Below are 19,199 nucleotides of genomic sequence, written 5' to 3'. Positions count from 1 at the left end.
TTCATTTTTTATTCCAAATTTTCCGCCCGAAGATATCGCACCATATACACAAATATCACGACACTGGAAATAGAGGAGAATAGAAACAATTCAGGCAATTAGCATCCAACGCGGGGCAGATTGGGTGCCAAATGTTTCGGTCATTTGGAGACAGCTTTAATTAAACCAGAAATCTAGCTGAACGATTAGCGGAAATAGAATTAATTAATCAAAGGAACTTCATTGAAGGAGTCTAGACTTAAACGCCCCAAGACGAAGAAAACGAATAGGATCATCAAATAAAAACTAGGGAAAGGCACAAATATGTTCAAGATCATTTAAACAAATGCGAAACCAAAAGGTAAAAAACAAATTGCAGATTGTACTCTACTGAAATTTAAAATTAAAGCAACGCCGTCAAAGAGTTTTTGAAAACCATTAAGCCAAGGAAGGCAACCGTGGCGTGTTATGAACTGCATACAACGTAGGTCAACTATATGGATTACTACTTGCGGGCATCTAAGTAGCGAGCTAACTTCGTGGACAATTTTGTATCCCGTAGCCAGAGGTTTGGATTTTATATTTCCCGCAGTCTGTTAATGCAGTGCAGTTTAAGAAAAGTATTTCATCATAATTATACATACTCTCAGTTTTTTTTGAAACCTTCAATTCTAATTGCTGGTGTCATTAATTTTTCTGAGTGCAGCGTGGCGTGTACGAGGCTTTTACGTGCCAACGCAAAGATCCTTAGCAGTCACTGTCACGAATTCACCTCATCGAAATTTCCAGAAGCCGCCCCACACAACCGGCTATTCGTTAACCAAAGGTGGCAGAAAAATCGCAGGACACGCACGCATGCAGATATCCGTGACTCACTGCTAGCCAGCCTTCCTGGATAAGGAAAACGTTATAAGGAGGGTGCAGGAATTGTAATCCTTATCTGACATGACATTTTGGACATCCCATTTCCGGAAATCTTGCCGCGGTTATCTTATTAGACAAAACCAGACACACCCCTTTCCCTCTTTCGCACTGAAAAACCGGGCGCGTTCCCTAAAGCTCATTCGCTCTGGTGAAGGCCGTGGTGCTTGCTTTGCGTTTGTGCTGCTCCAGTGAACCACCATTTCCTAGCCATGGACGCCGACGCCCGCCAAGTCCTGGCTGCTTCCTGCAGGAAGCTGAACGGGATGCGATCGCGCCGAAGAGACGTGAGGCTCATCGTGGAGATTTTCGTTCAACTTATGGTGCGGAAAGCAGAGAGTCTTTTTAAGATGCAGTCCGGGGACGACTCCTGCAGTGATTCCGATGATGACGACATTGTTGTACTCGTGTGACAACGATACTGTGCGACCTCGCGAATATGCGCGGATGTAGCCTAGCAGCTATTGAGGGCGGATAAGAACACCGCTTCTTCTAGTAGAAGTACAGGTCCAGTTTGAATACACTGCGTGGAACAGAGTGATACAAGGGCGAAGTGACATGCAGCAGCGTCCATAGAAAGCTTTGTAAGCACTCATGAAAACGAGTGCTTATACCGACACGCCACCCTATTGGAAAAATGACTATACTGGGCATACTGGAACCCGGCATCCAGCATCATAGTGGATTATGGTGATGGGAAAGCTGGGTACTGGCATGCTGGGCAGTGGGCATGGCGGGTGGTGGGCATGCCAGGTGGTGGGCATGCCGGGTGGTGGGCATGCCGGGTAGTGGGCATGCCGGGTAGTGGGCATTCCGGGTAGTGGGCATGCTGGGCAGTGGGCATGCCGGGCAGTGGGCATGCCGGGTAGTGGGCATGCCGGGCAGTGGGCATGCAGGGTATTGGGCATGCTGGGTAGTGGGCATGCAGGGTGGTGGGCATGCAGGGTGGTGGGCATGCAGGGTAACAGGTGTGCAGGGTAGCGGGCTTGCTTAATGATGGGCATGCACGCCCAGTATAGAGTATAAATCATGCACAGGTTACAACAAAATTAGGCAAAGGCATAACCACTTGGACATGACTGATGTGTCTGCAATCGAAAGCTAATTTATGACTGGAGCCCACAGCAGAATTACGGCATGTAGTACGTGCAGTATGAATGCATCATGGCAAACTGGCACTATAATGCCATGTTTGCAGTAAGTGCCTAAAACCTCAGGTTGAATGGTAGCAGAGTGTTTATTCTAAGTTACACTCTGCTTGGCGGCCTGCCTCAGTTGATTGGTTCGGCTGGGGTTCCTGTGCAACAGCTGGTTCGGCTGGGTTTGGCTGGGGCTTCTGTGCAGCAGCACCTCGCACCCTCTTGCCTTGGCGGCCTGCCTCAGTGAAGAAGTTCCGCAGGTGCTTCCGCACGGCAGCCACTCGATGGTCCTTCGGCGGTTCCGGCAGAGGGTGTTTCTCAACAAAATGAGACAGGCAATCTGAAAAATTAAGAGAATTTAATCAGTTTCACTCAGTGCTCAGGTGAGAATAGCCAAAAGGATTTTGCAACTTGGAAATTTCTAGCAGGTGAACATTCAATCTGGAGCAACTACCTCATGCTTTCTACCAGTGAGAATTAAAGGAAGGTAAAAGTTCGAATACACAGGAGAGGGAATTTCAACCAAACTTGTAGCATGGTTTAAAAAATGACATGTTGCACAAAGATTTGAACAGTGCAGGATAGACGTCGTATTGGGCAGGTGTGCATACACTTTTTTAAATGCACCCAAAAGCACAAATTTTTTCAGCAAAAGTAGCAGGGAATGTCTTCAAACAGATTTAGTTGTCTTCTTCACTATCGCTTCAGCCTCTTCAATACCACTTTAGCTTGCATGGTTTCTTTTTAAACCTAGGACAGGCAGGGATTTAAGTATTAGCGTGTGACCGCACTCATTCATTTCAATGTTCTCAAATGCACACCGATTGAAGGGTCAGTATAGGAAAGAAAGCAAGGATGAATAAACAGACCACTGGTTACAGAGGTAGTTCCCGGATTAGAGCGCTCACTACTTCATTGAAGGACCACAGATATTAAATTTAGTTGCATGTTTTCTTCTTTCAAACGATGCATCAGACATAAGAATACAAATTTCACCCCGTTGTATTTGCCTAGGACCACTGCTGCTTCAGTTTCATTAACCGAACAATGGCTGTGATGCATTTAAAGTGTTTAGTCCACGTGAGGTATGAAAAAACTGCAATATAACCACTGATATGTCGTTTGCTGTCATTCCAGCTCTTCAAGGGCCACTGACCAGGGGTCTGGACATTTTAGACAAACAAACCCGCTGCACAGATGACGCATCAAAGATAACCTCTGCAAAATATGAGAGTCATGCACGTCCAGAAAAGCTGTAAAAATTCAAATCAAAGCCCCTTCGGTATTTAGCAGTCGAAGGTGAATACCATGAGGTGAACCAATATTGTAATGTATAACACATCAATTGAAAGATGGGTGTCCATGCTCCTTTAAGAGAGATAATGCTGCACCAGGAGTGTGACTGCACTGTCTCTGTATCGTGGCATAGCCTAGGTTCCTTGAAGCCGTCTTCTCAAGGAGCACTACTATTTTTCTCCACTGAGGGGTCCGGTGTTGCCGTGTGCTTCCAACATACGTCTATGATTCCTGAAGTCTCTGATGAAGAAACTGTGCTCGACCTTCCTCGCACCGTAACAATTCAAGCTCACGTGGCAGAAAACACAAGCTAGTGATCAAGCATGCATATTGGGCATGCGAGATCACAGGGATCTGGTCATCGTATGCTAACCCACGGAGAATGCCGCCCTATCATTAGCAGTGGCTCAGTTTAGTTAGAATTCCTATTTATATGAACCAACTTTCTAATGCTGAAATTTGGAATGCGGTTCCACTATAAAAACAAACCAGAAGCTCGGATGCCTACGATGCTGTAACAGCGAGCATAAATGAGGTCCGTAGAGTCATCCGTTCGCAAACGTTTCATACAGTCCTACAGTTAACATACACACAACAGTGCTCCACAAAAGCTAGAGAAATCTAGCAGGATCCAAATTTGGCATTGCTTGAGCCTTCTCAAAGCAATTCTTCCTTTGCATGTTCATTCGCCATCTTCACTTTGGACAGTGTTGGCAAGACCACCGAAACAGATGTGCAAAACGTGAGCATACCATGTGCATATAAATAGTAGGCAGTTAAGGGCTAGGAAACAAAATGGGACAGCACTGGATTCTGCAGGCCACCTTTCACGTTGCATGTTGGTAGAAGCAGCCAGGGTCATGTTTGTCTACACAGGCGGTAGCCTCCACGTCTTCGCATTTGTCACAGCTCTTAGTTGCTCGAAAAGTACTTTGGTGCAGCCTTAGCGCAATTTCATCAAAAACCACCAATTTGTAGCAGCGTGTACCAGGTTTAACACAACAATGCAGCATCCCACAACTACTGGGTGAAATATAGGGCAACTTGTAAGTGAAAAAATAGTAGTGAGCAGCCTCGATTTACTTACTCTTTATCACCTCCACCTTCTCCGGAGTGGCTGGAAGCTTTCTGCCTGCAGTAGCCATGGAGCGGCACTGCTGCCCAGTAAGGCTGCGCTCGGCAGCTTCAATCGGTGACCACAAATGCCGTGACAGCTCCAAGCAACACCTTGCGTCGCTGGTGTTTTTCATTACATACGCCCACTTTTCGGTGGGCATCCACAGCTGTGGCCCTATTAGCACCTGCACCATTTGATAAAAGTACCAATAGCACTGCGAGCACAATTTGGGACCAAGGTTGGGTTCACAGGATTTAATGTCCCAGAGCAACTCAGGCTATGAGGGTCGCCACAGTGGAGAGCTCCAGAAATTTCGACCACCTAAGGCTCTTTAACGTGCACTGACATCGCACAGTACAGGGGCCTCTAGCATTTCGCTTCCATCGAAATGCCACCATCGTGGCCAGGATCACACCCGCTTGATTCAGGCCAGCAGTCGAGCACCATAACCATTGAGCCACCACGGCAATTATTGACCAAGCACAACAGAAAAGATGGACTGGGGGAGAACTTGAAATGCATGGAACAGATAAGCAATGCTCACGGGGGTAATACAGCAAACTCCATGAAAGGAAATGCAGCCAGAGGCATCCAAAAGCCACGTGGAGAGGTAATCCCAGAAAACTGGGATGAAAAGCATTAGGAAAGGCCTTTGTTCTCCAGTGGACGTAATCTGGCAAATGATAAGATCCGATTTGTCAACAGCACACTTCCTAATTTCGAGAACTGTAGGAAAAGCTTAGCACTCATCAATGAACTTACATTGCGGTGGAGATCATTCATGATGAGGGAGAAGGTGGTTTATACTTTGGGTAGCCATTACGTCTCATCGCAATGCCCCTCACATCAAATAAAAACAAAAACAGGCATGGGCTAAACTGTTTCAGGTACTTGTAAACATTATGAAAACAAAAAGTAACTGCGCAAAAGGACGGGACAAGAGAAAGAGAACCACACGGGACAAACGCAGACTGACACACTTCAAGAGGCTGACACACACATGCCTAGGTCGAAAAAGGCACTTCTGCCCTTTAACTCGTGCCATTCGAAGCTGGTCAAGAGGGGTATTGTATCAACTTGCCTCAGGGCTTCATTAGCCAAGTCCTGTCCACATAAGGCTCAGGTTAGCTTTGAGGCTCAAGTTGATCGCCTTAGGTCTGCTGGTTTTCCGCTGGCCCTTCTTCAGGCTGTCTCTGAGTCCCTGTTGAAGTCCTTCCGCCCAAACTCAAAACCTCGGGGGGCGGATGCACAGGAGAGGCGGAAGTATGAAGTTATGCCCTATGTTTAGAGGGTCTCGCACGGCCTGAAGAGGGTCGCCGGAAAATTCGGCGTTGAGGTCATTTTTTCTGCACCTTGCAAGTTGTCGCGTTTGTGCAATTTGGCGAGAAAAGATAAGCAAAAGAAGGTTGTGTGTGGCATCAACCACAGGAATAAGTTCGTACAGTGTACATGCAATGTAATTTATCAGATTCCCCTGAGTTGTGGTAGGTTCTACACAGGGCAAACTGGCCGCTGCGTCAACATTAGATTATTAGAGCACGCAAATTCCGTAGATGATTCAAGGGGGCAGCATCTGCCAAAGCATTGTCACACTTGCAAGCATGATGACAAAAATTGTAATCCGCTTTTCAATAGAACTAAGATTATCGGACGCTCGAGGGATAAGAAAGAAGGGAAAACTATCGAGGCCTTGGAAATCGCGAGATTAGGGCCTGACAAGTGTGTTAGCGATGCTTAAGTACACCTGTACCACAAGGAGTTCGAGTTCCTTGATTCCACGAGATGAGCATGGCTTTTGTTTTTGGGGGTTGGTGCGCATGCGCTTTGCTGCTGAAGGAAAGAGGAGTTGGTGGAATAAATCAGTTGTCAGTCTGCGTTTGTCCCGTGTGGTTCTCTTTCTCTTGTCCCGTCCTTTTGCGCAGTTACTTTTTGTTCTCATAATGTCATACCAACTAGCCCCTCACCACCCTCTTCTAGACTTGTAAAAAAATAGAGAAAAAAAAGTGCCTCACTGCGTTACCAAAAAACTGCAGTGACGAGGACAAGAGGAGCCACTGCCCCCTGAAATGGCACTCCTGCTATCATCAGCTGTTCTCACTTTACAGATTTTTGCAGCAGGCTACATAAAGATATGGAGTAAAAAGAAAGCTAGCTTATTCTGTGTACTTCACTCATGCAATTCAGTTCATGGAGAGAACCAACATTTCTACGCAGACTCGGTACTTTCCTCGGGGTGAAATGGGTGGGAGCAAGGGATGTGCTTCTAACCTTTTGGCCTAATGCCATCACCACAGTGTGAGTGACATTAGCTAATGCAAGAACAATGTGTTTGTGGGGTGCGGACCTTATGACATCGCGAAGGCCATGTATGTACGCTGAGGAAAGGAGCCTTGGGACTGGTAAATATTTCTAGGTGTGTTTTGTGTATGGCAGAATTCTATAAGCTGTTGCTTGAATAGGTTGGGTAGGGTTCAGTGTCAACTACTCTGGCATGATCAGTCTATACATAAACCAAGTCCTAACAATGCTCTGCAATTGCACTGCGCTCTTGGTCAAAGTTTCAGACACCATTCTTTAGCTCGTGAACCTTTTGTGCAAAATTCTTCCTTTTGCTAATGTGGTTGGTGGTACAACCAGTACGGGGGTTTTGTAAGCAATGCTGTGCAAATTCCTTCAATGTGCAGTCTTTTGGCTGAGGCATGAAGTGCCCACTGGTTGGTGGTGGTTGGTGACACACCTATTCCCTGCTTACAAAACAGGTGGGCCAGCATTTCACTTGTACCTTTCACATGCGGGATGGCGATGTGGGCTGCTTGGTGGCTTCGGTTGCCTTCTGTCATTTCGGTTTCTCGTGAGACTACCCGTTGGAAAAACTGTTTCGTGCAGCCATTGCGGTGGAGATCATTCATGATGCTTCCCTCCTCCAGCTTGTGCTCGATGTATAAGGAGCAGATTGTCTTGGCTTTAGACAGGAGAGTGGAGCCCATGGTTGCTTTGTGAGTTGTAGGCTCATTTGAAAAGAAATTTAAGCAGTCCCTTGAGGATGGTTTTTTGTGGAGTCTTTTTCACATCAATAGCCCGTCAAGAAACAAGAGGCTTTTGCTTGTTTTGCATTCCACGTTGAACTTGATGGCCGGTCCAGTAAGGTAGAAGTACACCAGAAATTCTGCTGCCGTGGACTTCTTCAGGATGGTAAAACAATTGTCCATGTTTGAAAGGAATACCTTGGAGCCATTCATGGATACTGCAGTGCTTGTTGCTCAGTCACCTCTAATGCCAGGTTCGCAGCTGCCATCGTGAGTGGTGCTCTGATTGCCGTTCTGCTGGATCGCCTGAAGAATTCTCCTGTAAAAGAGAAGTACATGCCACCCAAACAAATCTCCAGGAGTTGGCATAACTCGGCTAATGCTAAGGCAAGTCAGTCCGCCGATTTGCCCAAAGGACTTGCTTCAGTGCAGAATAGTGCACATTGCTGGAGTTTTGCATGGGGTGGCACATACTTCTAAAAAATTCTTCAGGCAAACCAGCAGTGCTGCAGTGAGAGTGCCAATCACGGTGATGCCTGCAAACCTGGTGATGGAGCTGATTGTGTTCGTTCACGAACACACCCAAGGTATCCCTTCAATGCGTGGATGACTCTTTTACCATCCCGAAGAAGTCCATGGTGGAAGAGTTTCTGGTACACTTCAAGCCTGATGAGCCGGCCCTCAAGTTTACCCTGCAATGTGAGACAAGCAACAGCCTCCTGTTTCTCATCGCGCTAGTGAAGTGAAAAGGACCTAAACTACAACTTTCTGTCAACAGAAAACTTACCTGCACTGGTTGCTGCTTAAATTTCACTTCAAATCACCCTACCACCCACAAAGCAACCATGGTCTTTACGACTGCCAAGACAATCTGCTTCTCAGACATCGACCACAAGCTGCAGCAGGACAGCGTTAAGACTGCTCTCCACCACAACGGCTACAAGAACTTCTTCTGACAGCTCGCGCAACAGCTTGACCACAAATCAAAATAAAAAATTGCCAAAGCCACAACAACTCGTACCACCATCCTGAATGGCAAAGGCACAAATAAAACATCAGCCTGCCTGTGTCGCAACCAGGGAACAGGTGCATCACCAACCATTGGACATTTCCCGCTTCTGCTGAAAGATTGCGCATCGAACGAGCATCCCGCATCATCTACTAAATCCCTGAACTTACTGTTCCACCAGCTACATCGGCAAAAGGAAGAATTTTACACAAAGGCTTCACTAGCAGAAGAATGCTGTGTGAAACTTCGAACGAAAGTGCAGTCCAATCGTAGAGCATAACGAGCAATTGAACCATCACATCAGCCGAGCACACCAGAGTAGCTGACACTGAACCCAACTTACTCAAGCGGCAGCTTATAGAATCCTTGCACATATAAAAGGCACCCCCAGAAGCATAAATCTTCCCCAAGGCTCCATTACACCAGCATATGTGCATGGCCTTCGCAACGCCACATAATCCACACCCCATCGCCCCACGAACACGGCTTGTTTGTACCCCAGGTCAAATCACACAGTGGTGATGGCAGTGGGCCAAAGATTAAAAGTGTCTCTCTTGCTTTCACCCAGTCAACCCTGAAGATGGCACGTTGGCACTGAACCATCGGCTCTCTCATGAGACTGGTCAGAGCATGTCACAGTCTTTCCTCTGTTATTTTCCCCCAACCAGGAAGATACCTGCCACAATTTTCATGTTCCGAAGTTCATCAACAGCTGTGAAATGCAGACTACTATGTGCTCAACAGTGGCACTTGTTAAAATTGTTTGCAACACGCACAAGCTTTATAAAACACCAGCAGCTATGGTGGCTATGACATCCAGATGACGAACAGAACGATGCGTGACTGAATCCTGGCAGGTGGGGCCACATTTCAATGGCAGTGAAATGCAAAAGCAACTGTGTTATGCATCACCAGTGCACATAGCGTTCCAGGCGGTCTAAGTTTATCTGGAGTTCTCCACTACGCATCTCACAGATTGTGTCACCTCGAGACATTACGGCCCATGTACCATACCACTAAATAAAGTACTGTCCTACGTCACCTGGCCATCCACAGCTTCAAACAAGGCCACAGGCTTCTCAATCACCTCCCTATTGCCTTCATCAAGAGACGGTCCAGCAGTCTCGGTTCCATGGCTGTCCTCTGCAAAGTGCGCACACTCAGACAAGAATTGAAATCATGATGTATTTGTAGGTGCATACTTTACAAAGACACAGAAGGAAGACACAGGACTCACAGTGCCTTCCTTACTTCCCTCTGCATCTTTGTAAAGTTTGCACCCATAAAATACATCGTGAACAGCCTCCAACCAGCCCAGCTTTCTGTTGTGCTGGGCTGTTGTCATATTTCATAGCTCAAGAACATGCTATTCTAGTAGAATGTGTTCACTAGGACACCACAGTGAGAAATAATCATAATTCCAGAAGATTCACAACAAATGACACATACTCCAGGCTGTGATACAAGACAAGCAATCTTTCAAGATCTGAGAGAAATCTACATGCAGATTACTAGGCAATCCATGCAATATGGGTAAGTGAAAACAGACCAAAGTACTACTTAATGTTTAAGAGCAAAGATTCACACAATCTTCCTTGACAACTGAATGCATAGTGTACCATATATGATACGGTACATTTTCCTCGTCCTAAGCTATTGCAAAGGGTTAAAGGAAGTCTTGCTTATTTAGTATCACATCTTCCCTGTCTGAAAGCCACGCCTGCAGCAGCTCAACCTTCAAAAAGGTTTCTGTAGCAGCTTTCTTTTTAAATGTATGTGGAGGTAGTGTTTAGCATTTAAGCACTAAATTCCATATATAATGAAAAGAATTGCTACCTTCTACGTAGAGGTAGCATTTAAAAAAGTTATAAGGTTATAAAATAGGCTTTTTTTTGTTCTGTTACAGCACCTGCAGTGTGATTGTGATAATCCTTAACACTGCGTTATGAGAGGGACGTTTTTACTTGCGTATCACAGGGCACAGCATGCAGTTAAGGGCGATTCTGCCTCTCTACGACATAGAAAGTACATTCAAAGTACATATGCAGCGCTTCAATTTAGACATATGGATACAATATGCGTGAAAGAAACTAATACATGCAGTTCACTTCTGCATACTGTTACAATCAACTCTTCTTTGAACAAAGCGATTTTAAAATGAAATGACAACAAATAAAAATGCCGAAAAAATGCAAAAAAAATTATTGCAAGGCAGATTCAAACCTACGAATCCCAAATGCGCTGTTGCTTTCTTCAAAGTTACGCTGTTGCCTCCTCTAATGTTATGCCCCTGACCACTCAACCACAAAAAGAGCGCAGAGTAAAACCTACTTTTCAAGTGGCCCGCTTCCGTACATTTTATAGCGTTCTACATCATGTATCAAATCGAAAGTTGGGCTAGCTGATATATCTTTGAATGCGCTGCTGGTTGTAAAATTCCTTTTCCAATAATCTTTCAGTTCTTAGTAGCACTTCTCCTTCCTTCTTCATCCTGTCGCAGAGGTGTTTTTGTACCTCGTGCGTGAAAGGAGTACAGCTAGACATACCTACTTGAAAACAATAAGCTGTTGTGCGATTTCACTTTCTACTGCCTGCCCTCAAGCACTTTACACTTTGACACTGACTGTGGTATGAAACCCTACCGCTAGGTCAGAGTAGAGCTCAACAAAGTTTTCAGTATGACGTAGGAGAAAAGCAATTACAGCAGCAGGCAGCCTCAAAGCATCCAAAAGCATGCTCCATGCACACTGTTATATTCAGCAGCCAGCAGCCTCAAGCAATACAGAACAATCGAGAACGTCTTTCATACGTACTGTCATGTTCAGCAGCAGGCAGCCTCAAAGCATCCAAAAGCATGCTCCATGCACACTGTTATATTCAGCAGCCAGCAGCCTCAAGCAATACAGAACAATCGAGAACGTCTTTCATACGTACTGTCATGTTCAGCAGCAAGCAGCCTCACAGCACCCAAAAGCATGCTTCACACTTACCGCTATGTTGAGCCCCCTCCACATCTCTGGCAATGGTACTCAACCCACTGTGCCATGATGTGGCGTTACTCCCTGCAAGGACAGCAGACATGTGAGCAATTTAATCTGTGACTAATCTTCTGCCCATCACAAACACCTTGCTATTCACTGTTCCAAGAAAGACAGCTAATATAGCTCAACCAGGTTCCAGGTGTGCAAGAAGCCCCCGTCTCAAAGTTCCATTCAGGAACATACCTGTGTTACTGGGTACACCTGGCACCATTTCCTGTGGAAGGCCACTACCTGCAAGCAAGCCATAATAAGCTATATTACCACTGTATTTCAACATGAACAAATGCAGAGGCATAAAAGCCTTACCCGCATCCAAAGAAGAAGCCATAACAACTTCAGCAATGATAGTGCCTCCTTGTTGAGTTGTATCTCGTGCAACCTCTTTAAGAAAGTCAGAAATGAACACCATTATTACTTAAGTCAAGACATTAGTGCACACAATAGTAAAATCCCAAGTGCTTTCACCCCAATGCACAGACATTAAACATGCTTGGGCATGAAAAAGATTTCGACACTACTAAGCCACTGCTGTAACTTTTCGCAATGTCTGTAGATTGTATCACCACCTGGCGGTGAGAGCACGAGGTGCCAGAAAGAGGGTACTGCAGGCAACCAGACGGCAGCATAAGGGTGCTTCTCGCTAGGTCAGCTGCATGTGCTCATTCTCTTTTCTCCCTAGAGACATGGAGAAGAATGCGTTGGTGCCTCAGCATACCAATCGAGCCGTGTACAGCCGAAAATTCTCCAATTATGAACCGACAGATACGCAGTAGAAGTAAGAGTGGGTGGTGAAGGCGCAGTTTAGTATACATTCTGTCGCCACCGGTGCAAATCTGCAGTACACTTCACTGCTAGGAATTTATTCTCAAGTACCACAGCTAATCAAAACACAGATGCTTCACCTGCCCAGAAAAAATACGAGTTCTTTTGCTACAAGCTGTTTGCGCTGCTGCAAACTACTGCCTCGCAAAAAGCAATGGCCATGGCAAATCAAATTCGTCTTTGTCTTTTGTATTTCGGTTGATTCATCGAGCCAGTGCTGTAGTGTCAGACGGGAGAATAAACAGAATGCAACCTGCACTAAATGTGTATGTTCTCACAGAAGTTTTCAAAACACGGGAACAAAGAAGCTTAATTTTTTTCCCTATGTGGGGGCGTGGACTGCACTCAGAAAGATACTGCAGGTCGCTTCGTGAACAGTACAATGCACCATTCACTTCAGAGCTACAAGTTTAGACCACCAAGAGAAAATTTCCAGAGCCCTTCACTACGGCGTCCCTCATAGCCTCAGTAGCTTGGCAAAAGTGGCATAGAATGGCAAAAACATTTTCCCGCAGTCCAGGTTGCATTATTCGCATTGGATATTTTTGATCTTTGAGTAAAGTTACGTGGTACAACCAGTGTATCAGGCTCAGTAATCTGCACTTGATGCCTAAAATCTGAGCCGAGCAAATATTACTATGCTACTTGTACATAAAAAAAAAATAAACGAGTGCATGCTCACCGATCTTATCCAGAAGGGCTCTTGTAAGGCACTGGTTTAATGCGTTGGCTTCTCGGAGCTCCTTCCGCAGCCTTTTCACTTCCTTTTCTTTGCGGCTTAAAGCCTCTTGAAGTTCACCCCCCTTATTTTGTTGTACCGCCTCATTCTGCTGAAACACCATGCATTTAGGACTATAGTTATAGCACAATACAGGCAATCAAAAGGAGGTGACACAAATGCTTCTCTTAACTGTTTATTAGAAAGCCAGAAAGAAAGGTCATGAACGCACACTAGCATTTCCGCAGCTTTACATGGCATCCAGAAGCCTAAAAAATAGCACCTATTGAAACGGATGCAAACAGACCCGCATTTCTGCACCAGAAAGCACAATTTATCATTTATGCAGTTGACCACCACCTTAGTGTAAAAGGCCTCTATGAGCTTGATACCTGCCTGGTCCATTTTTATGCCCAGGATGACCACAGCAAAATTTGCACTGCTGCCTTCCGTGCGCTTCCCAGTTGGTCATCAACATAGCGTCCAATCTGGCCTTCTGCAATTATAGCTTCAGTTTTATAAAATTTCATGCATGACATGCACAACACAATTACAAAACCACTTAGCATGTGTCTTCAGGCATCTCAGCTTTTGTCTCTTCAAAAGACATGAGGGCACAGCTCTGCACGCTTGCTTCAGGCTGGGAGAACTGGTACGGTATACCATAGTCCTTCAATGCTTTTAGGGTCATGAAACTTCTCCGTAACGCTATGGGAGAGCTTCATATGTTAACCGCGCCTTCCACGAGGCGGCGCTAAGAGTCATGTGGAGGCAACGGCGTGAGGAAACGAGCACCTCTACAGCCGGAAGTCTACGGGTGGAATGGGACACCGGCGGTGCGGCAACAATTTTCTCTTCTCACTTTGCCTTCGTTTGCAAAATAAGTACAGTGCACGTAACGCGCAAGCCTGTGATGCCGAATACTTGCTGCATGACAGGTTGCCGCTCTGGCTGTGGAGGTACGCAGGAAAAGGCCTCGCTATTCTGTCTGCCGAGCGACGTCAAGCAGCGTAAAATATGGAAGCAGGCTATACCCCGACAGGAAAGCGGTGGATTTAGCTTCGACTCCAAGCATGTCCGTGTCGGCGAGAGGCATTTTTCCCTACGGCTCTGGTCTCACGAGTTTGTGATCAACGGAGAAGCAGTGTCGCCGCAACCCGAGAAGCTGAAAGTCAGGCCAGGCGCTGTCCTACGGATATTCAAATGCCTACCAGCGTACTTGGGCACGAGTCTGTGACGATGTTGCGTTTCAAACAGCTGTACCCAGGCTGTTTCAAACAGCGTGGAGTGGTGCTGGTGCTTTCGCACCACTCCACGGGGTCAAACCTAGCCAAGAATCTTGTGGCGTCCCTGAATTTAAAGGTGCCGAAATAAAATAAATATTGCCGCGACTGGAAATTTCAAACCCCCGGCAGCGCAATCGGATCAGCTTCGCTGGCCACTGCACGAGAGCACCGTGTTATCGCAGCCGCCGATCACGCCTCGTGTTCTTGTTATTGTTGCCTCAAAAACGATCGCACATAACCACGGTGGGAAATTGGCCAGGGTTGCGTGCAGACCCAAACAGGAAAAAACTAAAATGTAACACACTATTGCGCTGCGTGCATTGTACACCGTCGTCTTTATCAGCTTACACCTTCGGAACGAACACATCAGATCAGCTTAACCTCGATCAGACCTTAACTTGATTCTAATTATCAACTTGATTCTAATATAGACCTTGATTCTAATTAACTTGATTCTTTCACAGCCCTTACCGCTTTATTGCCCGTATCTGTCTTTGGCTTAACATGTGCTTCTGCCATGGCAAATTCACAGAAACTAGCTGCAGATAGCCAGATCAATCGCCTATCAACACACAAGAGCATCCGTCTCATGAAGGGAAACATTGGCACAAGCAACAAAGCAGCAAGGACTGTAAAGGGTAATGCCAGGCTAGAGCTGCATATTCACAGCATTACCCAAAGCATCAGAAAGGCAAAACAAAACTAAGTCGCGGGGGTTAACGTCCCAAAGCAACAAATGGGCTATGAGGGACACTGTAGTGGAGGGTTCCAGATTAATTTAGACCATCTGGGGTTCTTTAATGTGCACTGACATAGCAAAATAGTTATTTTTGTATTTCACCTCCATCAAAATATCAATAATACAGTCACTGCAGCATCCAACTAGCGATCTTGGGATAAAACACCAAAGCCACCGTAGTGGGTAACTTCAAAAAGGTGACTAATCAGAATAATATGCAGTTCTTTCAACACCGAGCAAGCTTGCACAGCTGTGTCCTCACATATCACCTAGATGCCTGAAGAAACAAACAAACTGGTTTGTGAATTCTCTACACATGCAGCGAATTGCACAGAAGCCGGATAAGATGTTACATGAACAATAGACTGGAAGCACACTGAAAACGTGAAGGTAGCAGTGCAAATTTTGCTCTTCACTGCAAGGCTTGCAAGCTCATGAAAACCTTCTACACAAGAAAGGTACCCTGCACAACCACTGTGCCCTGCAAAGGCAGCTTTATGCACTGTTTTCAAAAAGCCCAGTCTGCCTCAACTGCTCATGCATGCAAAGGTGCGCATGTGTTTTATGTCTGGTTTTCCAATGAAAGTTTTCTTTGCAATTTCTCTATCCTCTGTTCACCATATCCGTGACCCTAAGCATAAAATACATAATAGGCAATGAGTTCAGTCGAAAGGACACATTTACTATAGGATAGGCATAAGCTCAGCAATAATAGGGTATTGAGAGCGGGGAGAACCCCACGCCACTGCCACAGGAGCGCACTGTATCACAAAAACGTGATGACTTTGGGTGGAAGTACGGCGACACCAACCTCCCCAGGAGTGTACAGCTTTTGCTCGGCTAGCACAAATGCTCATTACTTTGGCAGACAGCCTTCATCTAAGCAGTATTTCCTAGTGTGTTTTGGCTGGCAGAAAAGGCAAACCAAGAAACTGGGTGCACAAGCTAATACAACTCAGCTGCAGCAGTCTCCGTGAGTGCACCAAGCCACAGTCATCTGGTCCCCTCTTGGCTCTGACACCCAAGGGGAGGAGGACGGCCAGCTACGTATTTCAAATCCCTCCCCAATGAGCTCCCCCGTGCGAATACCCCCTCAAAGCACAGCGATACTCATTCAAAAGACTCATACCTCCAATTCGCTGTGCTCTATAATCTCCTCATTTATGAGATCCACAGCCATAGCTTTGCATCGTTTTGCCTCTTTGTCATTACGCACTTTCTGCGAAGGAAAAAAGAATGAATTCACATGTAATATCTTCCAAGCCATTATTATGCCGCTTATCATGCCAAAGTACTTTTAAAAACCATAATCAACTACAATGCTAAACCATATGTGAAACAACTCACCCCTCTCTTGCCGACACACTTGCTGCCGCGCTCTAAATCAACGTCAATTAGTGTCGGAAATGGCTCCCGCAAGTTCTTTAGCTTTACATGCATGAGTTGCAGATCATCTGGAGGACAACCACAAAACACGGCACTTTGCATTAGCAGAACTGAACATGATAGAAAACAGCAACACAATGAGTGCATTAAATAGCAGGTCCTATAGCAGAAAACAACCCATGTATATCACTGCACATTAATAAACCTGCCATCATAACATGACTCCATGCTCAAGTTTTCTGAACTCCATAAATGAATGGCAGCGTCTATTCTACCAGCAGCTGGCAGAATTTTCACGGTTCCAGGGTGAAATTCCCCTGTCACTCACCTCTGAATGGGTACTTAGGGTGACACAAGATGAATTTTACCATTTTTTCCTGGCACCAATCCTCCTGGTACTGTTCATTTTGTCCCCATCAAAGTCAAGTACTTACTATTGATACAGCTTAAGCACTGTAAGCTTGATAGCAGTCCCTTTGTTATTTTTTGTGGCCCCCTCTCAGCTAGCAACAACACCAGTCTAAAGCAAAAGATCTTAATCCAAGCTGCCGGACACAGCCAAAAGCGGAAGCAATGAATCATAGTTTGGGCCAAGGGCAGCAAAAAAGGGTAAGCCAAGCTCTGTTAAGATGGCAGAAAAGGAGAAGCTCCATAGTGATGTGCTGACCACACCGACCTGCTGTCAAGTGTTGAGTTCGATTCCTGGTGAACCCGCCTACAATGCTTTTCTTCTGCTCCTTTAGTCTTCTTACGCTTGCTAACCTCGCAATGGAGTGCGCTTAGTTCATTTTTGATGGGCCAAAATCAAATGCCACGAAGTCATCGCCCCGGTGCGCTAGATCATATCTGGCACACATAAATGTGGGTTACCTCAAAACTATCACCCAGATACGTCCGTTGCTTCCAGTCGCATGGTATCTAAGCAGCATTCACGTTTAGCGCTAACACTGTGGTGCATGCAGCAGGAGCGCTTTAAATAAAAAGTGTACCAGGCCCCCTCAGTTGCTTAAGGTCCCACGTATGTAAGCTTAAAGGAAAGGAAGTATCTATTCTACCAGCAGCCTGGACAATTCACCTTCTGAAATTGTCCCCGCGCTCACCTCTGATTGGGTACAGGGAACCGGGAGACCCTTCACCACGAAAACAGATACTTGACACTTTCGCGGTCGTCGTTCAGGAAAGAAAGCGCTCTAGACAGGTAGGTCTTGCGTCACAACAGCTAATTTTCAGCGAAAGAGACTTCATTGCTTCTTGGGTCTCGAGCGCCTGCAGGCAGCCACGTATCTTTGCTTTTTGAGACAGACCATGTGAGCCGGATAATAACCAGCATTCGCGGAGAGGAATTCTAGCGCACTGAAAGTCGAAAGAAGCGCAGTTTACCGAGTGCGTACTCAAGGAAATAATAATAATAAAAGCAAAAAGACTAAAAGATGGAGGACAATAATGTGTACCATTTGACCCTTGCACACGGGCAACGTTCACCATGGTTACGCGAAACCGTAATTTAGAGGGTTCAGTTAGCGAGCGTCAGACCTGCACCTGCGCTGGACGTGCGGAACTCTACGAAGCTTAGCTCTACTTTTTGTCGCCCTTGGAGCTAACCATTATTCATTACGCCCGATTTCGGTTGTTTCGAGCAGCACTGATCTTTTATGGTTGGTTGGTTGGCCTCAAGTAGAATGGCACATACCCACTACGGGGGAGTGGCCAAGACACAGGCGGTGAACTGTTTGAATGATTAAGAGTTTTAGAGGTAAAGGAGCATTAATAGGGTATAGGCTGACAGATTGGATACTCAGCACTGTTGGCGCGCGAGCAGACAGAGACAGAGCCCGCGGTATTCTCGTTTTCACTTCAGTACCACAGCACCCAAATGCATTCAGTAGCCAAGAAGAGACGCAAGATATAACAAAGGGACTACTGTCAAGCTGTAATCGATCAATGGCAAGAGCCGTGTCAGTCCGTATTTCTGCTGGCAGCGTTAGCTAAAATGTGCTGTGCTGGTGGGAGGATCGGAACTTTGAAAAGTGAATAAAACGTACTCACAGCGCCTCTCGTAACCAGTCAGAGGCGAGTGCCGGGAGAACTTCAGCCCAGAAATTATCCCGACTGCCGGCAGAATGAAAACTGCCAAAAGAGAAATGTTTTTACCGCAACTTACCTGCCAGGGCGTGAACAAAGGCCGGGTAATACCCTTGAACGCTCCGGTCTTCTGAGCACCAGAAAGCCTCCACTTTTTTGCTGGGATCAAAATCCTCAACATTAATCGGTTCGAAAACTTTAATCAAATTAACGGGCAATACGGCCCGAAATTTGTCCTCATACTTCACGTATGCTAGCATCGTAGCACCGAGCAACACGTTCGCAGACGCCAACGCAATGACCACTTTGACCACTTTCCGGCCTGGATTGCGATTCGGCTACAGCTTTGTCGCGAGACGGCTGCCGTGCGGCGTAGCATGGCGCCATGCTTGTCGCTGTCGTGGAGTTCTCTTCTTGCGTGCTAGTGCTGATGTTGTTTTATTAAAAGGACGGTACACATATACATTTGTTTGCATGTTGTTTTCTTTGTAATAATGCATAAGACATTAGAATGTATGAGACCGCTAAATAATTGATGTTGTTTCGGTTTTGGTGTGATCGTCCGAGACGAATACGAATATCCTTCTTGGTACGAAACGACGCTCGTATGGATGGATGAATGGATGGATGGATGGATA

General features: G+C 46.0%; 1 protein-coding gene across 1 annotated transcript; it reads right to left on the bottom strand.

Annotated features, from left to right (window-relative positions):
- Nucleotides 1-2,124: 2,124 nt before the first annotated feature.
- Nucleotides 2,125-18,821, bottom strand: LOC149361841 (uncharacterized). Its single transcript, XM_089568169.1, has 8 exons — nt 18,641-18,821; nt 16,441-16,547; nt 16,223-16,312; nt 13,033-13,177; nt 11,478-11,579; nt 9,530-9,630; nt 4,423-4,636; nt 2,125-2,379 (listed from the first exon to the last, which is right to left on the bottom strand). Exons 1-8 carry the CDS (start codon nt 18,819-18,821, stop codon nt 2,138-2,140), a joined length of 1,182 nt encoding a protein of 393 aa, XP_089424295.1. The 3' UTR covers nt 2,125-2,137.
- Between the last annotated feature and the right edge of the window lie 378 nt (nt 18,822-19,199).

Source organism: Amblyomma mixtum, chromosome 2, assembly GCF_055824585.1.
Source record: "Amblyomma mixtum isolate Tamu chromosome 2, ASM5582458v1, whole genome shotgun sequence".
NCBI lineage: Eukaryota > Metazoa > Arthropoda > Arachnida > Ixodida > Ixodidae > Amblyomma > Amblyomma mixtum.
Note: the sequence above shows the minus strand (reverse complement) of the source record. Positions and strands in the feature narration are given on the sequence as shown.